The 20,009-nt window shown below is 39.2% G+C and overlaps 1 protein-coding gene across 10 annotated transcripts in view; it reads left to right on the plus strand.

The window, feature by feature from the left end:
- The window catches only part of LOC122618010 (protein nutcracker), a 94,585-nt gene that overhangs the window by 30,784 nt on the left and 43,792 nt on the right, over positions 1 to 20,009 (plus strand). For 7 of the 10 annotated variants that reach the window (XM_043794127.1, XM_043794128.1, XM_043794121.1 and 4 more), the window contains exons 3-5: positions 8,701 to 8,865; positions 8,937 to 9,035; positions 10,575 to 11,009. In XM_043794127.1, coding sequence (XP_043650062.1) covers positions 8,701 to 8,865; positions 8,937 to 9,035; positions 10,575 to 11,009 — 699 coding nt within the window. Of the gene's footprint in view, positions 1 to 8,700; positions 8,866 to 8,936; positions 9,036 to 10,574; positions 11,010 to 12,491; positions 12,706 to 19,015; positions 19,851 to 20,009 lie in introns of those variants that run through there. The other 3 variants (XM_043794132.1, XM_043794131.1, XM_043794133.1) reach the window with 3 other exon arrangements.

Consider the following 20,009-nt stretch of genomic DNA (forward strand, 5'->3'; position numbering starts at 1 on the left):
TACGTAAGTCGTTTTGCGTGTTTACAATTATTTGGCGTTCTTGTGTGTGGGTTCAATCGCAGGTGCTAATTGCTGTCGGCTGGAAATGATTACTATTGATTACTGCAGATGATTATCCGCTTCATCAGCAAAGTGAGAAATATTTGGTTATTATACCCGTTACTCGTAGAGTAAAAGGGTATACTAGATTCGTTGAAAAGTATGTAACAGGCAGAAGGAAGCGTTAATATTATGATCAGCTCTATAGATCAGCAGCCGAGTCGATCTGGCCATGTCCGTCTGTCCGTCCGTCTGTCCGTCCGTCTGTCCGTCTGTCCGTCCGTCTGTCCGTCTGTCCGTCTGTCCGTATGAACGTCGAGATCTCAGGAACTACGAAAGCTAGAAAGTTGAGATTAAACATACGGACTCCAGGGACATAGACGCAGCGCAAGTTTGTCGATTCATGTTGCCACGCCCACTCTAACGCCCACAAACCGCCCAAAACTGCCACGTCCACAATTTTGAAAATTGTTTTGATATTTTTTCATTTTTGTATTAGTATTGTAAATTTCTATTGATCTGCAGAAAAACTTTTTGCCACGCCCACTCTAACGCCCACAAACCGCCCAAAGCTGCCACGCCCACACTTTTGAAAAATGTTTCGATATTTTTTCATTTTTGTATTAGTCTTGTAAATTTCTAACGATTTGCCAAAAAACTTTTTGCCACGCCCACTGTAACGCCCACAAACCGCCCAAAGCTGCCACGCCCACACTTTTGAAAAATGTTTTGATATTTTTTCATTTTTATATTAGTCTTGTAATATTCTATCGATTTGCCAAAAAACTTTTTGCCACGCCCACTCTAACGCCCTGAAACCGACAAAAACTGTCAGTGTTGAAGATTCTCCTTCGCACTTCCACTAGCTGAGTAACGGATATCAGATAGTCGGGGAACTCGACTATAGCGTTCTCTCTTGTTTTTAATTGATTTTTTGCTGTCGCCGTCTTTGGTTTCCAGGTGCGATAAACTTTCTTAGTCATCAAGCGGTGTTGCTTGTGTTGCTTTGACTTGGTGCTTTTGTCTTGGAACTGTGGCTTTGGTTATGGCCCGATAAGAGTTGTTTGCATAAAACGTGAGTTTACCCATGATTGATAAGTATTTATGTACTGGTCGATTGGGGAATCGGAAGATTGCTCACCGGGTTTTTTTTTTGCATTCTTTTTTGTGTGTTGCCAAGAATTTGGAAATGGAGGTTGGGCTTCAATGGAAAAACATAAAATAATATATGGTCTTTAACATTAATACCCATCAAAAAACAATTCCCACTGCCACAAACTGACAGTATCTAAAAACCTATTCATTTCGGAACCAAAGTTCAAGTTAGCCGCCGGCTTAAACTTCATTTCACAAGTTTTGAAAGCGTTTTAACACATTTACCTGACGGCTTCTTGAACAAAAAGCTTCGGCAAGAAACTTGGAAACCAGGCAACGAATCGAAGCCATGACCCATTGATGATCCGAGCTATATGATTAATGAAACGACGTCTGTAATGACCCTCGGCCAACTCACTTAGTGCCAATAACTTGGCCCAGTGTATGCTGAATACTATAGCTACATTTCTATATATTTATATATGTATATATATGTCCCATAGTGCCATCGAACAATGATCGATCATAGTGGATGGACCGCACCCCGGCCAAATGAAATATAAAGCCAACACGACGGCCATTAATCAGGAAAATGTTTATGTTAATCGGTCAATCGACAGAGTTCAGCACAAAAAGTTCTGCATTCAAAAGAACACCACTCCATTCAACGAAGATTGCAATTTGCTTGCTGTTAATGACTGAATATGTAAGGCCTTTGTAGAGTTCAATTTATATGTGAACAAAAGTGCGTGAATACGTATTGGTTACAGAGGAAGAAATCATAAAAAATATATAAATAAATAAATGCAATTAAACTAGCTTCAACATATGAATGCAATCAACCAAAGAAGTTAACTGAGAACCGTGTCCTGTACTTCGTACTTCAAATTCCGCGATATGTACAAGTCAAGAAACTGGTTTCTCAGTGCATTTATGTATTCCGATTTGTATCTGTCAGTATTCATCTGGTTGCTGCGCTTAATTAATGAGTAGGAACTGCAAATGATGGCCAGACAGCGGAAGCTGCATTGCAGGTCAAGAGTTTTTGGGGCCCAGTCCATTTCAAAATTGATATCACTTCGTTCGCTCTGTCTCTTGCACACTTACGCTGTCTGTCTCTTTCCGGCGGCACAGATATCTAGACTCTAAGTACAGTCTGTGCAAAATGTGTCAAAGTTTGTTGCTCATTTCCGTTGAGTGTCATCGTCATTATCATCATCATCGTCAACGTCGTTATTATCATCATCCTGTGCAGACATCCAACCAGACATTGTCCAGGTGTCGGATTCTGTTTGCGTTGCCATTTTCCAAGCTACCCACCTTTTTTTCCCAGATTTCCCTTATCTGTCTGGCTGTTGGCCAATTTGACAGTTGGAAAGTTTGCCACTCAACGGCGGACAAAGTTTTCCCGATGTGAAAAACTGTTTGCAGCCATCGCAAAAAGAAATATCAATTAACTGTAGTTAAAGTTTGTCTTTTGTGTTAAGAATTTGCATTCAACGAGATTCATTCAACAGATATTGGTATTTAGGATTCATTCAGATGGCTCAAAGTTTTACAGTCAATTTAAGATGCGCTGCATAAATTTAATTGCTTTTACGGCAAGGCGAATAATTATATCTCAAATATTTTACGTAATTTATTCTGATTGCCAACTTGTTATTTTCTCATACATGTTGTACAATTTATATGCAAATTTCCAGACAACTTTAAAACTCCAACGCAAATTAGTTTAACAACAGTTTATTTTCTGTACTTACATCTTACTCTCTTTTTTGTACAGTTGTACTTTGAACGCTTGTAAAAATAAGTAAAATATTTGTCTAAAAACTAATACAAATTGGCTTGGAAAAGAATGGCATGCAAAAATTCTCTGTTTGTAAGCCAGCAAAAAAATAAATACAATGCAAAGTGATATAACCCTGACATACATTTGCGAAAATTATTTTGTGAGCTGATTAAACAAATGACAAATAAAAGCGAACAAATTTTCAAGGATTTTTAATTAAATGTGCTGTGTGTTTTAAATTGAAGTTCAATTTGATTTTTATGGATTGACAAATGAAATTCAAATTTTATGGTAATAAAGAAAAACATTTCTTTCGTCTTTATTTCGGCTTTATTTGCGTTATCAAAATATCTTGTAAGTGGTATGTAAATATTTGCCTTCGATTTTGTAGACGAAAGGGCATTGAACCATATATAAATAAATATGAATGAACAACGGAATAAAGTTTTCAAAGTGTGTTATGTGGACATTTGAGACTCTACCCTTGAGATTTTTCAATTTCATCTCCACCACACGAGTCAATTAAGCCGATGACGATGTTCATATCTATTTATAAAGCCCTTCGGAAGATGTCAAATGTCAATGCAATTAGCCGCGTGCATTTTATAAATGTCCAACGGGGCGTATGAGGGTTTTGATTAAAGCTGGAAAAAAGAGAGTATAACAAATAGGAGGCAGCTGCAGAGTCTTCAACGATTTATGGCCAAGCATTTAATGTGCAATTTGTTATTGTTCAATCGTTCGATCGTCGCATGATTCATTGCCATTCCATTATTCATAAAGTCTCCTTCTCCGTTTAATTTGAACGATTGTTAGCCACACGAATTTCGACCAATTACGTGCGCTCCTCTCGTGTTGGGAGAAATACGGCGAAACATAGAGAAATGGAGAAGCAGAGAAGCAGCGAAACAGAGAAGCCGGGAATCAGTTCTGAAATTGCTTTCATAATTGACTTTGACACAGACGCCGGCAATTTGCCGGGAAATAATGGGAATTGTGCCTGCAACGGCATACAATTAGCTGCAACTTTGAATGTCTGGGTTCAGGTGAATACTTATTGGAATTGGAAAACAATAAATCTCGAATGGCAGGTGAAAGATGTTATTAGGAACTTAAGCAGGATGTTAGGGGAATGACAAAGTTATTTAGAAATATTTAAGCACTTTGAATTAAAAGATGATGAAGCAAGTCACTCGGAATAAACAAATTCATTGTTCCAAAATTCCATTAATAAAGTCGGAGATCTAATATTTTAGTTTGAAGTTTTATATATAAGTTATAAGCACTTTGGATTAAATGATGAACTCATTCCAAAATTCCATTAATAAAGTCAGAGCTCTGCTATTTTTCGAGATCTTTATAATCAGTAACTCTATACAGTGTCCACAGTAATTTAGCCGTCACTCTGCTCAATGTCAACAACTATCTAGGGGCGATGTAAAGTGATTCGGATTTTGTCATTGCCGATGACTGCGCCGCTTTGCCTCAATGCTTCGGTTCATTCACGAAACATATACAAAAATAAACAAATTTCAAATCAATACACCCCGCCCTGTTTTGCCTTTGCTGCGCAACGTTGCGTATACGTAATGTGATTTTAAAATTTTGTGCATGTGCATTTGAGACTGACTGGCTCTGCTTGTGTGTGTGTTCCACCGATGCTTTTTCGATACCTCAACGTGCCACCAGGCGTGACCTATCCCTCCCCGCTGAACTGAACTGAGCCCCTTTCACTTGCCAATTCGATTGCACACGATTACATTTAATTTCAGGCTTCATATTGCCATCAAATCGACATTAGACCGGGCCCACAAATTGCCAGCGACGCTCTGTGCGTTCAATTCATTTGTAATTGCCGTTGCCTGGCTTCAATTAGCGCCGAATAACCTTCAAAAAAAAAGCAAAAGATCCCAAAAAAAAAAACAAGCCACACCGAATATCTATTTTATACAAAAATTAGCATGCGGTGCAAATTAGAGAAAATTGCCATTTTTTCACACAATTTGTTACACTTTTTCTTTTCTCTGCAAGTGTTTCACTCTTCGCCAAAGGCTTCAACCTGTCTGACATTTGGGCCATGCTTTTTTCTCTCACTCAGCTAGAGATGAGTCCGTGATTTCAATTAGGTCTTAAAAATTATCATTTTTATGCTTTAAAATTATCAGCAAGGTATGCGAAATCATTTGTTAGTATAATGTGCATATGTAAGTACATTATGGTGGATACAAAAATTACATTAACAGATGCTTTCGGTTATATTAACACGTTTTTCTCACGCACCCACCGCCAATACATAACTTTTATTCGTTGTAATTAACTTTTGGTTGGTTTTTGTGGGATTTCAGCTTTGACATGTTGTGTCAGTCCCAGTCTCTGATTTTTCACTCACTTTTGCTTTTTGCTATTGCGGTGATTTATTCGTTGGCTCAAATACAAAATGTGTTGCATGCGATAAGTCGTAGAAATAATTTATATACCTTTGACTTTGTTTGGTGCCTAAAATCCCCGACTTAAGTTTATTTCTCAGCTCTTCTTTTCTGTGTTATTTTAACAAATTGTTGAGCACATCACGTTGTGCAAATAAATTCCCCCATGTTATTGTTAGCTGCCCGGTTTTATTTTTTTTTTATATATTTATTCATCGTGTTTGCGGTGTAGTTATCAGCGACTTTATTTTTGTTTATTTATAAGCGAGTAGTGCGCTCTAAAGTGGAACACGCCAATTGACATTTTACGTGGTACGGAATTCGTACACCTTCAATAGATCGTGCAATGTCTTGAATGTGAGGTCTGCAAAGGTTAAAAGTAGATGTACCATACAACTTAAGAACATATGCTATTTTAAAGTTTAAAAACCGGAGTCAAGCTTCTTTAAGCTGCAAAATCCATTCGTTTGAGCCCTTTGCATAAATCCGGCTTGAGCATTCATAATTTGTGTGTTCGTAATAATTTATCCGCATATCGAATGGATGTTTTCATACTGTTACTCCTTGACTCTCGTCTGGCAGCCAGTTTATGGCTTGTTTTTTGCCCAAGTACCGTGTTTTTCCCTTTGGTACCCCCTTTGGTTCCCCCTTTTGAGGTTCCAGCCATCGTGTAACATACGTACAACAATGAGAAGAAAACATTTTTCCAGCAAGAGTCAGCCATATTTCTTGGCTTTTCTCTCTGCCTCTTTAACTGTCTCGGTTTTGGCCTCAAGCGAATCTGGCGGGCGCCCCGAAAAATTCGAAACCAACTACAGTGGTTACTGGTAAAATGGATATGAAGTCTATTAATATACTGTATATACATGAAAATAAATATCTTGATAACTCTAAAATATCATAGGTACTTAAGCACCAACATAAGTATTTCAAGTTATTCCTATGAAGAAGTCACATTTATCCATCTGTAAAGAGTTCATTTTATCAAAGTTTTACTGTAATAGTAACAAAAAACTGCCGCTCAAGCGAGAATAGCAGCGAAAACAATAAGAGCAACAACAAGCGAACAATGACAACAACTTTCGCGAAAACCCGTTTTCCACGCGTTCGCATAGCAATACTTTTTTGATTTTGTTGCTGTTTGGTTTTTTTTTTGATATTGTTGCTGTTGCTTTTGCCGCGCCCTTCACTGGCTTTGTTGTTGCTGTGGTTGTTGTATTCGTTGACGCTTTTTCCGAAGCCAAAATCTTGGAAGCTGCTGCATTCATTCAAACGTCAACGAAGCTCCCAAAACCGGTTCTCCCCACAGAAAATCGTGTAACGAAAATGAAATAAAAATATTATAATGACGACAACGTCGACTGCGTTGTTTATTTTTGTGTTTTCTTTTTTGCATATAGCTTACACATTATTTGCCTTATTTTGTATTTGGTTTTCCCTTTGGGCCATAAAAAAAAGGGGCAGAAGCCGCGGAAATTGGGGAAGACGCATCCGAAATTGCCATTTCGCCTTAACAATTTCTGGTCTCGTGCTGAGATTCTGATGATGTGTAATTTGTTTACCAGCCAGTTGGGTATGCTGATTTTCTAATCTTTTGGGCTGGAAAACATATTAGTTTGAAATTAATTAACTGCTGTGTGTGGGAAGATGCACGAGGTGCACGATATTATTTCTCAGCCGTATGAATTAATGAGTTTAGAGAAATAACAAAACAAATGAAAGGCACTAGAATTAATTAAGTTGTTTGCTTTGAGTGTGAATTAAACCAATTATAAGTTTATTTTTGTGAGACTTGAATATTAAAGTGATTTTACAGCTAAGTTGCGAACAATTACTAAATGAATACATTTTAAAGTTATATACGTTATTCCAACAAAATCCTAAGATATACACAGTCTTTATGTTCAACGAACTAAGTAGTGACTGTTACAATTTCTTTCCAAATAAATATGCTCGCCATGTGAATTTGTCACCCAATTTTCCGGGTATTTTCCGCATTTCCCCCGCTCTCTTTCTCTTTGTTGGCGCCATTCGAAATGAGCCGAAGATTTTCCTAGCTGTTATTCTTTGTGGGGCGTCTGCTGTTGGCCCAAGTAATTCCCTCAAAGTGACACACATTTGCGAGATACACAAAGCCAAACCAGAAGCAACTTAAAGATGCTGGACTTCTTTCCCCCTTTCCACTTCCCCTTTTCCCTCCAGCTGTTATTATGTAACTGGCTGCTGCTGTTGACCAACAATTGACCACAATTGGAGCAGTCGCTGCGAAAGAGAAGCCCAGTTATGGTAAGAAGATCAGGAAGCCAAATAGTTGTTAGCCCATTTGCAGTAGTTTTACAGTTGGTACCCCCCATTTTTTCATTTTTTTTTTCGGTTTTTTACCTTAAAGTCCCCCTCTTTTTCGTATTCTCAGGTAGCCTAATTTCAACGCTTCAATGCAGGCAGCACTTCAAAGTTTTTCACCATGTGGGTGTAGTCTTTTTTTATGCTCCGCATTGTATGCCCGAGCTTATCTGGAAAAGCAGGCAGCATCAGCAGCAGGGAAAAGTGGGTGGGATTGGTCGGTCCAACTGCGGAATGAGTCGACATATCTAGTGCTGTTTTTTTTTGTTTTTTTGTTGACTTTTCTTTACCTTATCTTCATCCTTTTGGTTGTGTACTGCGGACGGGTCTGCGTTTCTCCCATTTCCTCGGCATCAATTGTTTGGGCAAGAGATTTCCCAATGCAAACTGACATGGAGCCTCAAATAGCAGAGAAGGAATTTAAATATTTGTCCAGTTGAAGAAACAAATAAAGAGATGCCCCTGGGAAACTTCATTCGCTTGAGTGACGAAAATGGGAATATATTTATAAGCCTTTTACGTTCAATTTCAAGTTTATCTTTTGGGCTTGATCAAAAGGAAAAGATTGATATAATACACATTGCAAATTTAAATCATTTATACCTTAATTTAAAGAGCAATCATTGCTATTTTTTACAATAAATCGTTTAAAATCCTCCCTTTTAATGACCTGAGTAATAGGATTTTACGCACCATTGCCAGTGCATTTTGTGTTTCTTTGTTGTGAATAAAAGCATTACTGAATTCCTAGCTTGCCAAGCATTTCGCTAATGATTGCACAACCGTATGAAACTGCAGTTTGCACATATTTTACACAGCAAGCAAATACGAAAAACTACATTCCGCCGCAGTAGCGGTAAAAGTGGGCGTGGAATGCGTCCATTTAATAAACGGTGGCCCAAAATGGGGGAACGCCCGCTTCCGTTTCCGGCAGAGCGTTTGCATTGAAATGTTTGCCATGTATGCTAATTACTAATTGCCCCGTTTCGTTTTCATTTTCGATTGCAGCTAAGAAACAGAATGGAGCTGCCATACGCACAAATAGCTTGGGCTCGGGCACCAGGACGCCACCTTTGGAGAGGAAGAGCAAACTCAGTGCCCTGGGCAGATTCTTCAAGCCGTGGAAGTGGCGACGGAAAAAGAAGAGCGAGAAGTTCGAGGCGGCCTCCAAATGTAAGTAAATCAGATGCATTAAAATATAGAATTTATATTATTAATTGAATGATTTGATTTATTTTTTATAGCACTGGAGCGTAAGATTTCTGTGCGTGCCAATCGTGATGAGCTAGTGCAAAAGGGGATTCTAATGCCAGAGAGTCCCCTGGGCAATATTCCAGAACCAGGTGAGTTTCTTCAAATATATGATCCTTAAATATACAGAATAGCCTTTAGTTTGAATGAATCAAAAATATCATTTATTAGAGTAGACTCTTACGTAGTATTTACCTAAAACAAATGTGGCTATATAAATAACAAACTCGAGCAGAAATACAAAAAAGCATAGATATCTCTTAGTGCGTGCCAACCGCACAAATGAACTTGCTGATTATTCGCACAACTTTTGGCGACCCCCTCCATTTCTTTTGTTTTATTTGTTCCCATGTTTAGTTTCTTCTTTTATTTGCCATGTGCAACAAAACTTTTTGTTGCCTGCCAATTGCTGGCAAGTTTTGCTTACGGCTTAGTAGCCAGAAGAGCAGGCCAAGCAAAGCGCAAGCATAACGGAAATTGGCCATAAGCCACGCACGATATAGCCATGGCTTATAGTGTGATATGCCCCCCCTCAAAGCCCCTTCCCACTCATCTAGTCGAGCTGCGTAACTAGACAGGTTAGCACTCTGCTAAATTGTTTGCTTGCCAAAGAAGAAGCGTCTTCCTTCCGCTTGAGTTGCGTAGTTGAGTTGCGCTGTGACAGGCAGCTCGTCAATTGGCCGTGTTGGTGGTGAAAGACGAAAGCAAATGCGGCAATACACAGAGAAAATCGCAGAAACTTCAAGAGTTTCAGCTAAAGATGCTGAAGAATTCGCGCTTGAAACGCATCATACGCTGTACCCAAGATGCTGTAGAATATAAATAATATTTTGCCCAGTGTACTAGGCACAGGAGAAATATGTGGCGGCAGTGGGGGGCGTGGACTTCAAGGAGGCGCCTTGTCAGCGGACTTTACGAGTTGCTGTCTCGTCGCCAAGTCGCGACTTTTCCGCTAAATGTCAATTAATCAGTGGCGGCTAATTGTCCATGCCCATGGCCAGTTGATGAGGCATCCAAGGGGAAGCAAGACAAGAACCAGCCGTCCACAATAAAACGCGAAATGCATTCAAATGAGATTGTGGGGGGAAAAGGAAAGGGAAGGGGCGGTGGGCTGTGCAGCAAGAACTCCGAACCTACCTCAACTTTGAGCTGCTTGCGGCAGGCAAAAAGCAAGCAGTTTTATGCCGCCACTCGCCCAGAGATGGCGCCACTCAGAGAAAGGCTTTCGCCAACAGAAAGCTGTCTCTATATACAGCATAAATAAAGCTTTTATGAATGGGTTCGCAAGTGAAGCGGTGTTTTGTTAGGTACTACTTAAATATTTAAAAAAAAACTGTCGATTTTCAAGAGAGGTGGGGAGGTTATTAACCTTAGGAACTCGATTTAGCTCTCCCAATAGTTTGAAATGTTTTGCCGGAGCTAAATTAACAATATTCTTGTTTTTAAATAACTCCTTTTGCAAAAGGACAATGACCCATTCTTAGATTACAAAAGTTTAGAATGAAACGAACGTCTAGCCATTTCTGTGTTCTGTATAAAAAGGAAAGAGTAGTCTAGCTGCTATTTCTAAAGACTCTTTTACAACAGAACATTGATTATCTGTGCTATTTTTGTTGCTTTTTCGCTTGCAGGCGAGGAGTCGTATTACAACAACAGCAATAGTGGAGCCACCGCCAATGGATCCCTGCTCAACTCAGCCGTCCACAATAATTCCATGAGCCAGGCCAACAATTCCATAAATGCCACCACCGGCAATCCGCTCATCTCCGCCGCCCAGCAGCAGCTCAACCAGGGACTCCCCAACTCGATCTCCGTGCAGCAGTTCAACGGGCAGAACCAGAATCCACAGAATTCCATGGCCAATGGCCTTGTGGGTGGCGGCGGTTGCGGTGGCGGAGACGGTTCCTCGGACACGTCTTCCCTCAGCGGCGGTGTGCCGCACTCGCAGTCGGCGCCCCAGCAACTGGGGGTGGGGCAGCCGCCACCGCCCCTAACACCACTGGCGCAGCACCACCAGGCGCTGGCACAGCAGCTGCAGCAGCGATTCGCCATCAGCAACAATAATGGTGAGTGTCGCCCAAGAAATGTACTCAACTTAAAGGGTATTCATTATTATGAATGAGTGGAGCTCTGGGGATTTTTATGAGATTTTGGTGGTGCAACAAGAAAATACCATGCCAATGGTCTCCTTCTTTTATTTTATTATCAAAAACTTAACAAGTGATTTATTATTGCAAAAATGGTTATATTAATTAAACCAAAACTGAAATGCTCTTATTTTACACGATTTCTACATGATATCTACATCTTTCTAACATCATATCTTTCTAACATGCAGCTGCCAAGTATGCAACACAAACTATGTTATCATGTTTAAAGCAGTTTCTAAGCGTGAGGAAATCAGTAAAGTTTATACTTATATTTTAAATTTTAAGAGGGGAATTTATGTCTGTTTAAATATTTACAAAATGTACTGTAGACTTTGTACTTGTGTAGGGACTTTAAGGACTGCAAAATGAATATTAACCATCACTTTTAAGTGACCATTGCGCCTGACTCTTCCACTAGTTTTCGTCATCAACATAAGCCATAAATTAGGAGCACTTAACGCCCATTTAAGCTCAGTTAACGCCTAGTTAAGGGTCACCCACGCACACCCGTAAATGTACATACTTATGTACATATTTACATACATATAAACATATATGCAAATGTATCCATGTTTGCTTTTTCACTTTTCAAATCTTTCTGAGCACTTGCGGCACTTTACTAAAAGTTTATCGCAAGTAACTGAATGAGATTCTCAGACTGTTACAGTGGAACTTCGATTTTCAACGTTTTTAAACTTCATCATACTATTCAGTATACTTAAATACTTATATGGGCGTAAATGTTTTAAAGAATTTAAATAACAAAGTTAAAAACAATTTTTTTTTTTATAAATTTAGTTCTGTTTTAGTAAGGGCAGACTGTGGCTGAAAAATGTGTGGATGCCTGAGAGACTTGCCATGGCACTTAAATGGCCATAAAGCACTGCTACTGTTGGATCTCCAGCGTTTTCGGCTTCATTTTTCCATCTCAATCTTGAGTTCTGCTGATAATTAGCACGGCCTCGTGCATTTATCGTACATTTATCGTCCAGTTTGTTTTCTTTTTTGATGACTATTAAGTTTTCATGGCGCTGCCTTGTTGACTTAACTTTGAAGCTTTTTATTGTCGTTTGCATCTGGAGGTGGCGCTCTCTCTTTCTGGCCGGCTGTGTACCCCTTTCTTTCGCTCGCACTGGAGGCTGCAACCGGCATACGGTTACATCGCTAGCGCCCTCTCTCTCTCGCACAGTCTGCGCACGTTTTGCGCTTTTGTTTATTTTATATTTCGATTTCGCAAAGAGCGCGGGCAGCTTACTCTTTTATCGCCCGTTCCTCCATTCCCGCTCTTCGTCGCTCTCTTCCGCTCTCTCGCGTTTTTTTGCGCTGGGGCATTTTTATAGGAAACCCGATTCCATTCGATTCAGTTCTCATACAGTTCAGTTAACATTATAACGCGTTCTCGTCGCGTCCGTCGAAACAAAAATAAAAATAAAATATATAGAAAATAATAACACTCAACCGAATCGAAAATCAAATAAAATCGGTATAGGAAATCGTAGATATTACTGCAGAATTATGCGAGTAAAGTGCTTTATAACTAATACGTAATTTACCCCCGTCTACGTCATATAGTGCATAATAATAGTTTAGTGGCCACTAACGATACGCAAAAGTAATTGCACCCAACTACTACTACAAATTGCGACCCCCCTCCCCTGTTTACCTTTCGCTTTTTGTGCTTTTATTTTCGGAGTCACATGGGCCGCTATACGCCGGTTCTCTAAATCGCCAATTCTCTAAGTTCCGCCCATTCGAGGGTAAACAAACGCCGACGAGGAAGTCTTTGTAAACTACTGAACTAAACTACAACCTCTCATAAACTGCTGCACCCATCAATCAGCCGCGAATTGGAATGGAATGTCTAGAATGGGACTCAAGTGTTCATTGAAAATTTGGTCAAGGAATTTTGTTTACCTATGCACTTGCCACAAAGTCGGAAAATGTGAAAGAGATAATGAGTGTGGCCGTGGGAAGTGGATAATATTGTCGAAATATAACGTTTATGAAGTTCATAGGAGTTTGAAAATGTATTTATAAGAAATGGTGATGTTTTGCAATGTCACATTGCTTACATCCTGATGTTGATTGATGATTTCTACTGTCTTTAAAGTTTGTCTCCAGCTTACGACATGTGAAATTGCCTTGGTCAAAAGTACTTTACCAGAACATTACTGTGTTATTTGTCACAATTAGTCATATTTGAGGCGATTGCAACCGGTTCATAACAGAATTTCCATATTTTCACAGTTAAATACGAGGACAGGCTTGTGAAAATACGTTACTTAATCGCAAATATTAAATCACCCAATTAGTCAATTTTAATGGCATCAAACCGTTTCCACAGCCCGTTTTCTATCTCGAAATATATATTGGAGGGATAGCACTTGCAGAACAGCTGATTCAAAGCCAGAATTTAATTTTTATAAGCAAGATTTAGTTTTCTGAGGTTTTTAGTTTGTTTCCCGACCTCGTACTTACTTAGTTTTGTGGTAGCCACCTGCCAACTTTTCCCATTTCCTTAATGAAACCGCAGCTTATAGTTTTTCGCTCAGTCATTGCATTCTTTGCAAACGGCCAGCACTGTCAGCGAAATTTGAATAAATGCAATTTAAATTGACCGAGCAAAACAACAAAAACAAAAGGAAATTCGGGTAAGGGGAGAACGCTTCGTCAGTGCCGCCCACATAATCATAAAACAAACAACAAACCAAATGAACCAGCAGCAAAAAAAAAAAGAAAAGAAAAACAAAATAAAGCGGAAAAAGGAAAACATTCTCCTCTTGTATTTTCCTTCAATTCGCCGACGAACAAAGCCGACAAAAGCGAAACAAAAATATTTTCGTTCCCAAAAAGGAAAAACACGAAAAGGAAAAAAGAAAATTTCTGTGCAAATGCAACATGCGAGTGCATTAGGACTAAAAAGAGAGGAAAAGTGTAAGAAGGCAAATTAAACACGGTTGAACTTTTCCCGCCCACTTTTCCCTGGCCAAACATGCAGTTTAATTTATGCATGTCTGTGAAAACAGGGTGATTCCCTCAGTTTTTCTAACTTTTAATTAAGGACATGCAAAGAAAATGAAAAGTGGGTGAAAAGCCATTACTAATACGCAGCGTTGCCCCAAGTTTGTTTTAAGATTTTATCTTTGCACAAAGGGAAGAAAAAGGGAACTAAAGTTGATTTAATAAATATTACTTATTTTTAGGAAGCTTTAACCAAAATAAGTTTTTATTCCTAAAACCAAGGAGCAGACAGTCTAGAATATGTGTACATCCCACGAAAAACAGCCATTTAAGGTGATGAATATTAATGATTATGTGGTCTAGCCTAGAAAAGAATACGCCAGTGTCCGTCTGCAGGGTGTTGCCTTATTGTGACCCCCCTTGGGGAGGCGCCCCTGCTCCATTTCCACCCCCTTTTTCCAAGCAATACGCAATGCCACGCCATAAATTGCGCTCGCCTGCACGTCAGGAAGTCGTTGGAGCTGTCGAAAAATGGGGGACAGAGGGGCTGGGGTGGAATTCTACAAAAAAAAAGAAACAAATATAAAAGGGGGGCAGACAGGGGCGTGCAGCAAAGTTTAATTTTCCGCCATTCCACTTTCTGTTGACTGTTCGCTCACATTACGCATACGCAGCGTTGACGGCTGCGAAAAGTGTTGCCTGCCATTGGGCGGCTCTCTTTCCCTTTCGCCGTTTCTCTGCACCTCTCTCGTTCTCCTCTTCACTGCGTTCCCTTTGTTTTCCTTTCTCTTCGCTCTCTCGGTATATCCTTCTGCTTTTCTCTCTTCCAGTTCATGCGGCATGCATTGTTTTTAAAATTCTTCTACTTCTAAATGTTTAACAATTTCGGCTTTAAATTGCAAACCAAGCTAGCTTTCTATAATTATTAATTAGGCATATATATATTTATATTTTTATTAATTTCTATATATTTTTGAAACCAGTTTCGTTTGAGTGTTTCGTTTCCTTACAGCTTGTGCAATTCATTTTCCACGACGAGGTCGATTACCTTTTTCCTGTTTGTTTTCCCATTGCATTCCTGCCGCACATCAGTGTGTGTGTCTGTGTGCAGAGTCTGTTTGCCATTGTGTGTGTGTGTGTGTGGTATGATTTCAAAATCATTTGACTAACAAATGGCTATGCTTTATTTTCTCGGATATTTGTACTTATCCAGCGATGAATCATCTTCAGCTCAAGTTCTTCGACTTTGTGTAATAGTGTCAGGCATCAAACTGATAGCCATTCCCGCTGAGCAAATGACTTTTTACATTTTGTTGGGCTAGGTCACGCACTTTGTAATGAGAGTGCGCCGTACAGTGAGCACTCATCACGCGCCCGCGGGACGTCCGATTCCTGTTGCTCTAGTTTGCCCGTCCCGCTGGGAGCTTACCTAAGTGAGTTATGGCCATTAGTTTCAGTTTTATGGCCAAGTACTTTGAGTTAATGACCACTGAAGGAAAAATGAAAGTTTGCTGAGAGAGATAAGGGTATATTGAACTGCCAGCAAATAGATATTGAGTCAACAAAGAGATACATATCGTAATATATTTTTATAAAAATATGACTTATAAAGGAGTATATGTGACTGAGTTGAATTTGTATAGACAACAATGTATAACAATGTTACGATAAAATTATTATTATTCAAGTATTTTCTATTTGGTTTAGGTGCTAAACATATTTATAACAAGAATATGATAAATTGTCTGGTTAAATATTTGCGCAACGAGCAGCAAGAGAAATAAGTGAAATCGCTTAGGAGGGAGAGAGACACAAATTATGATACAATGTTTGCTAAGTAAACCAGATATACAATTTATGATAAAATATTTGCTTAGCCAGCGGTATACAATTTATTATATAATATTTGCCTTTGCCATTCCCACCAATCACCGCATTTTAATCTAATAAAGATCCCATTCTTGGTTGGGCTCTTTCCTAAATGGAAATCTCATTAAAGGCGCATAGCGAAAGATAAGCGATATATATGTATATGATATATACAATCATCTATGTATAGAGCACACAATACCAAATTGAGTCAGCCAGATAATGCAATTAGTGGGCGCCAATGGGAGTGTGTGGAGCTTTCCACTGTCTTGCCTCAGAAACTCGCGACATTCTTTATGACCTGCGCATTTATATTATTCTCATACTCGCTTCATTTCTCGATGATTGCACCAACTTGCTCATCAAGGGTGTTTGAGGAATGTTGCGCTTGTGATAAGCCATAGAATTCTTGAAAGAGCTCTCTACGTAATCAGAAAGAACTTGATTAGTTCTTTGTAATCAGTTACCCACTTACAAGTTGATAAATAAATTCATAAGCAAGCGTAAATATAGGCCAAATATTGGATTTACCGCACAATTTAATTTAAATTTTCCAGACTTTCCACCTGTGTGCGGTTTTCCTGCTATATTTGCTTTGGCATGCCGGCTCATTAGTTGAGGTCACCTGATGAATGAATTCGTTTCAATTTGTTTACCCTCCCAGCGGAGCGGCCACCTCTCTCCATTATAATGGAAATTAATGTGGAAAGTCGGCAGCGCTAAATCGATTTTCATTCACGGCTGTGTTTTGTTTGCATGCGAATTTAATTTGGCTAATTAAAATCCAGAAAAAAGAACATCAGGCTACGGGGGCAAAGTCAATAGCCCAATCGGGGTGACCAAATAGAGTCGTGCTACGCCCATTTCTAACCAGCACTCCCCTATATATTTTCATATATGTATAGTTCTTTTCGGTTGCATGTCCGACGCTCGTAATTCCGGCATGTGGATATCCGGTTCCTGTCCCGTCCGCCAGACAACCCACACATGCAAATGACTCAACAGGGTTCGCTTTCCAATTTTTTCTCATTTTTCTCAGCATTATTTTGGCGCTTTTCCTGCGTTGAATTGGACTTTTCCAGCGGCCGGGTGGTCGATCTACTTGGGCCACGGCTAATTTGTTGTTCAAACTTATATTTCTCAGGATATTACGAACGCCTCGACCCTCGAGCTCATTAATTAGGAAATTCTTTTCGCTGTTTTTCCGATTTATTGTTTTCGCATTCCCCAGTGTAAACATATTGCCAAAGGCAGAGCCGAAGAGCAAATGGGCGAAAGCCAAAGTGAACAGCACACAAAAATCTTTCAGTTTTTCATTTTTCATTTCGCGTGCATACACTACTATTTTGCGAAAGGGTCTCTGAACTTTATGAGAGAGGATGATCTTTTTTAAGAACTTCGTTTACTTAACATATAGAAACACCTTTAAAGAAGATCATTTGAGTAACACTGAAAACGAAGGCGAATGCCATCCATTTATAGAGAATGACACTTTTTTTATAAAAATTGTAGGGTGTTTAAAATTCGTTATCCCGCCTTCGATATCACTTCCTCCACTTGCTACTCAGCTCGCATTTCGCCATCTTCGCTCCAGCGATGGCAACAATTTCGAGATACATTTTTAAAGGCGCCATAAAAGTCGAATGATGACAATGTCAATGTCTTGCCCCGCTCCCCTCGAAATGGCTCACCTCTGGAAGCGTGGGGCATGTGCTACTGACCTCCAGCCGGGGCCATAAAATCCACACTGCGACAGATGCGGGAGATGGGGAGATGCGGGAGATGGGGAGAGCGATATGGATATGGAAGAGATATTGGTACTGCGCTACTGAATGACTGAATGTGGGCGCCATCAAGTATAATTCTCGCGCGCAAAAAATTCACTTTTATGGTGGCGTATACTTGATGTGGTCGTCCGTTGATTTCCCATGTTTGCTTCGCTTCGCTGCTGTGTGTTCTCTGTGTGTTTAATTATGAACAATTGACGGGCGAGAAATTTGTCTCACTGCAACTTCCGGTATTTTATTTCTCACTTTTTATTTCTGTCTTCTCGCGGTGCTTATTTGTTCGAAGAATTCCCATTGAATAAAGTCCCATTACCCTCAGCTTGAATTCAATTTAAACTGGAATATTCGCTGGCGGATTTTTGATCAATGCAGTCACAGTTTTTCTTGTATATGAATGTATGTATATACATATATATACGTACGTATGTATATATTTTATATTTGTTCATTTCTGGCAGCGGCCCGTGCCTGTCGCATTGGCTTTCGGATAATCTTTATCAATTTGGGCCACTGACAGTTTCTCAGCTAGTGTTTTTGTTTGTGTCTGCCTTTATTTATGGACAATGGGCTGCTTGTTTAAGCAAATATGGCCGCAATTCAGGCCAGTGGCTTTCAAGTGGGTAGCATTGCCCATTTGAAGTTCCCACTGAAACTTAAACTGTTTAAACTGTGTGTGAAATTGGCTGTGGGTGTGTTTTTGAGTGGCCTAGGCTGGTTGCGTAAAATGTTTTCATTGGGCATTTTTGTAATCGATTAAAATGTGTTGTTATTCGTGTTGTGATAATATGGGAGAGATTATGTGCAAATTAGCACAATTTATGCATGCAACAACATAAATTTCAACTTAAGAAGATTAATGGATTGCATTACGGGCTCGCTTTATTATAAAGATATAGTGTTTAGTGATGCGTTCGTGATAGGTGCTCAATAATTTGCGTTTTGTATATGTGGTATATACAAATACATTTTAAATTAATAAAGTTATAAGTTCATGTTCTTGAAATTCTTTTAATGAATGGAATGAAATCAATTACATTCAATTCACCGGCAATTTAATAACCAATTTGTTCTCGGCACTTTGACGCATTTTGATCTCCCTGCTAAAAATACATTTCCCGAGTAAATGCCCTCTACTACGAGTCGCTTTCATCATACAGTCATCCCATTTATCAACCCCGAAATATATTCTCCAAACCGAAGACCAAAATAAAAGCACAAAAAGCGTTTGCAGCTTCCTTAAATGTTTATGATTAATTTCGCATAATTATTAATAACAATTTTAATTGGTTCCTGCTGGCCTGTCAGAGATTCTCTTTTGTGATACTATAAATTAAAATACAACAAACACCAAACCACAACAACTGCACAATCAAGTAAAATAAATTATAAAATGTAAACGCACAACTGAAAAAAGAGCAACAAAAAAAAAAAAACAGCAACGAGTGAAATCATCGAGAATGGGTACATTTTCCACAATCATCGCACAGAGATAATTCCGAGAGCAGCGCGTCAAATAAGGAAAAGCAATCAGAGAGGCAAGACGAACAGCAAGGCAACATAAGAAACCCAAACCAATTTGAAGTGATAATCAATATAAAAAGCGAAAACGTCAAGCGAAATCAAATCGAAAGGCTTTATTAGCTATAGACAACAACAAAACACCAATCAACAACAAAACACCAATCAACAACTAGCATATGTGATAAAGTCAAGTGTAACCCAAGGCCATTGTGTGCTTGTGTTAATAATGATGTACGGTGTGCAATAATAAATAAAAGTTTCACGGGGCTTATTGCATAAATTCCCGTTAACCGTTAAGAGTGATCAGACCTGACGCTAAGGTCCCATAAACCCAGATTGCGTGCGAAATAATACATGGCCGAGAAGGCAGAGAGCGGCGAAAGATTAAGTGTATTCCCATAACTGCCATTTTCAACAACACACACTTTTCCCGATGTCGTTCACTTTCCCAAGACCCGAACATCAACAACTCCAACTAAATCACCAATAACAACTACTCCAACAACCTTAGAAAATCAAAGGATAAGAAGTTAATTGAGAGACAAGCGAATCAGCTTGAAGGGCGACATCAAAGCCACGCTGATGATGGGCTACATCATGGGTTGTGCTTGTTTCAAAGGTAGGAAAAAAACGACGGTGTAAATACGAAACTGCATACACTGGAAAAAATAGTTTAGACACAAGACTTGTGTCAAAAATATGCTCTAGAAATGGTTTTTTCAAAATATTATTAACATTTTTATTATTATTTGCCGATAACTACATCTACTACAAACTA

This window comes from Drosophila teissieri, chromosome 3L (genome assembly GCF_016746235.2).
Source record: "Drosophila teissieri strain GT53w chromosome 3L, Prin_Dtei_1.1, whole genome shotgun sequence".
Lineage (NCBI taxonomy): Eukaryota > Metazoa > Arthropoda > Insecta > Diptera > Drosophilidae > Drosophila > Drosophila teissieri.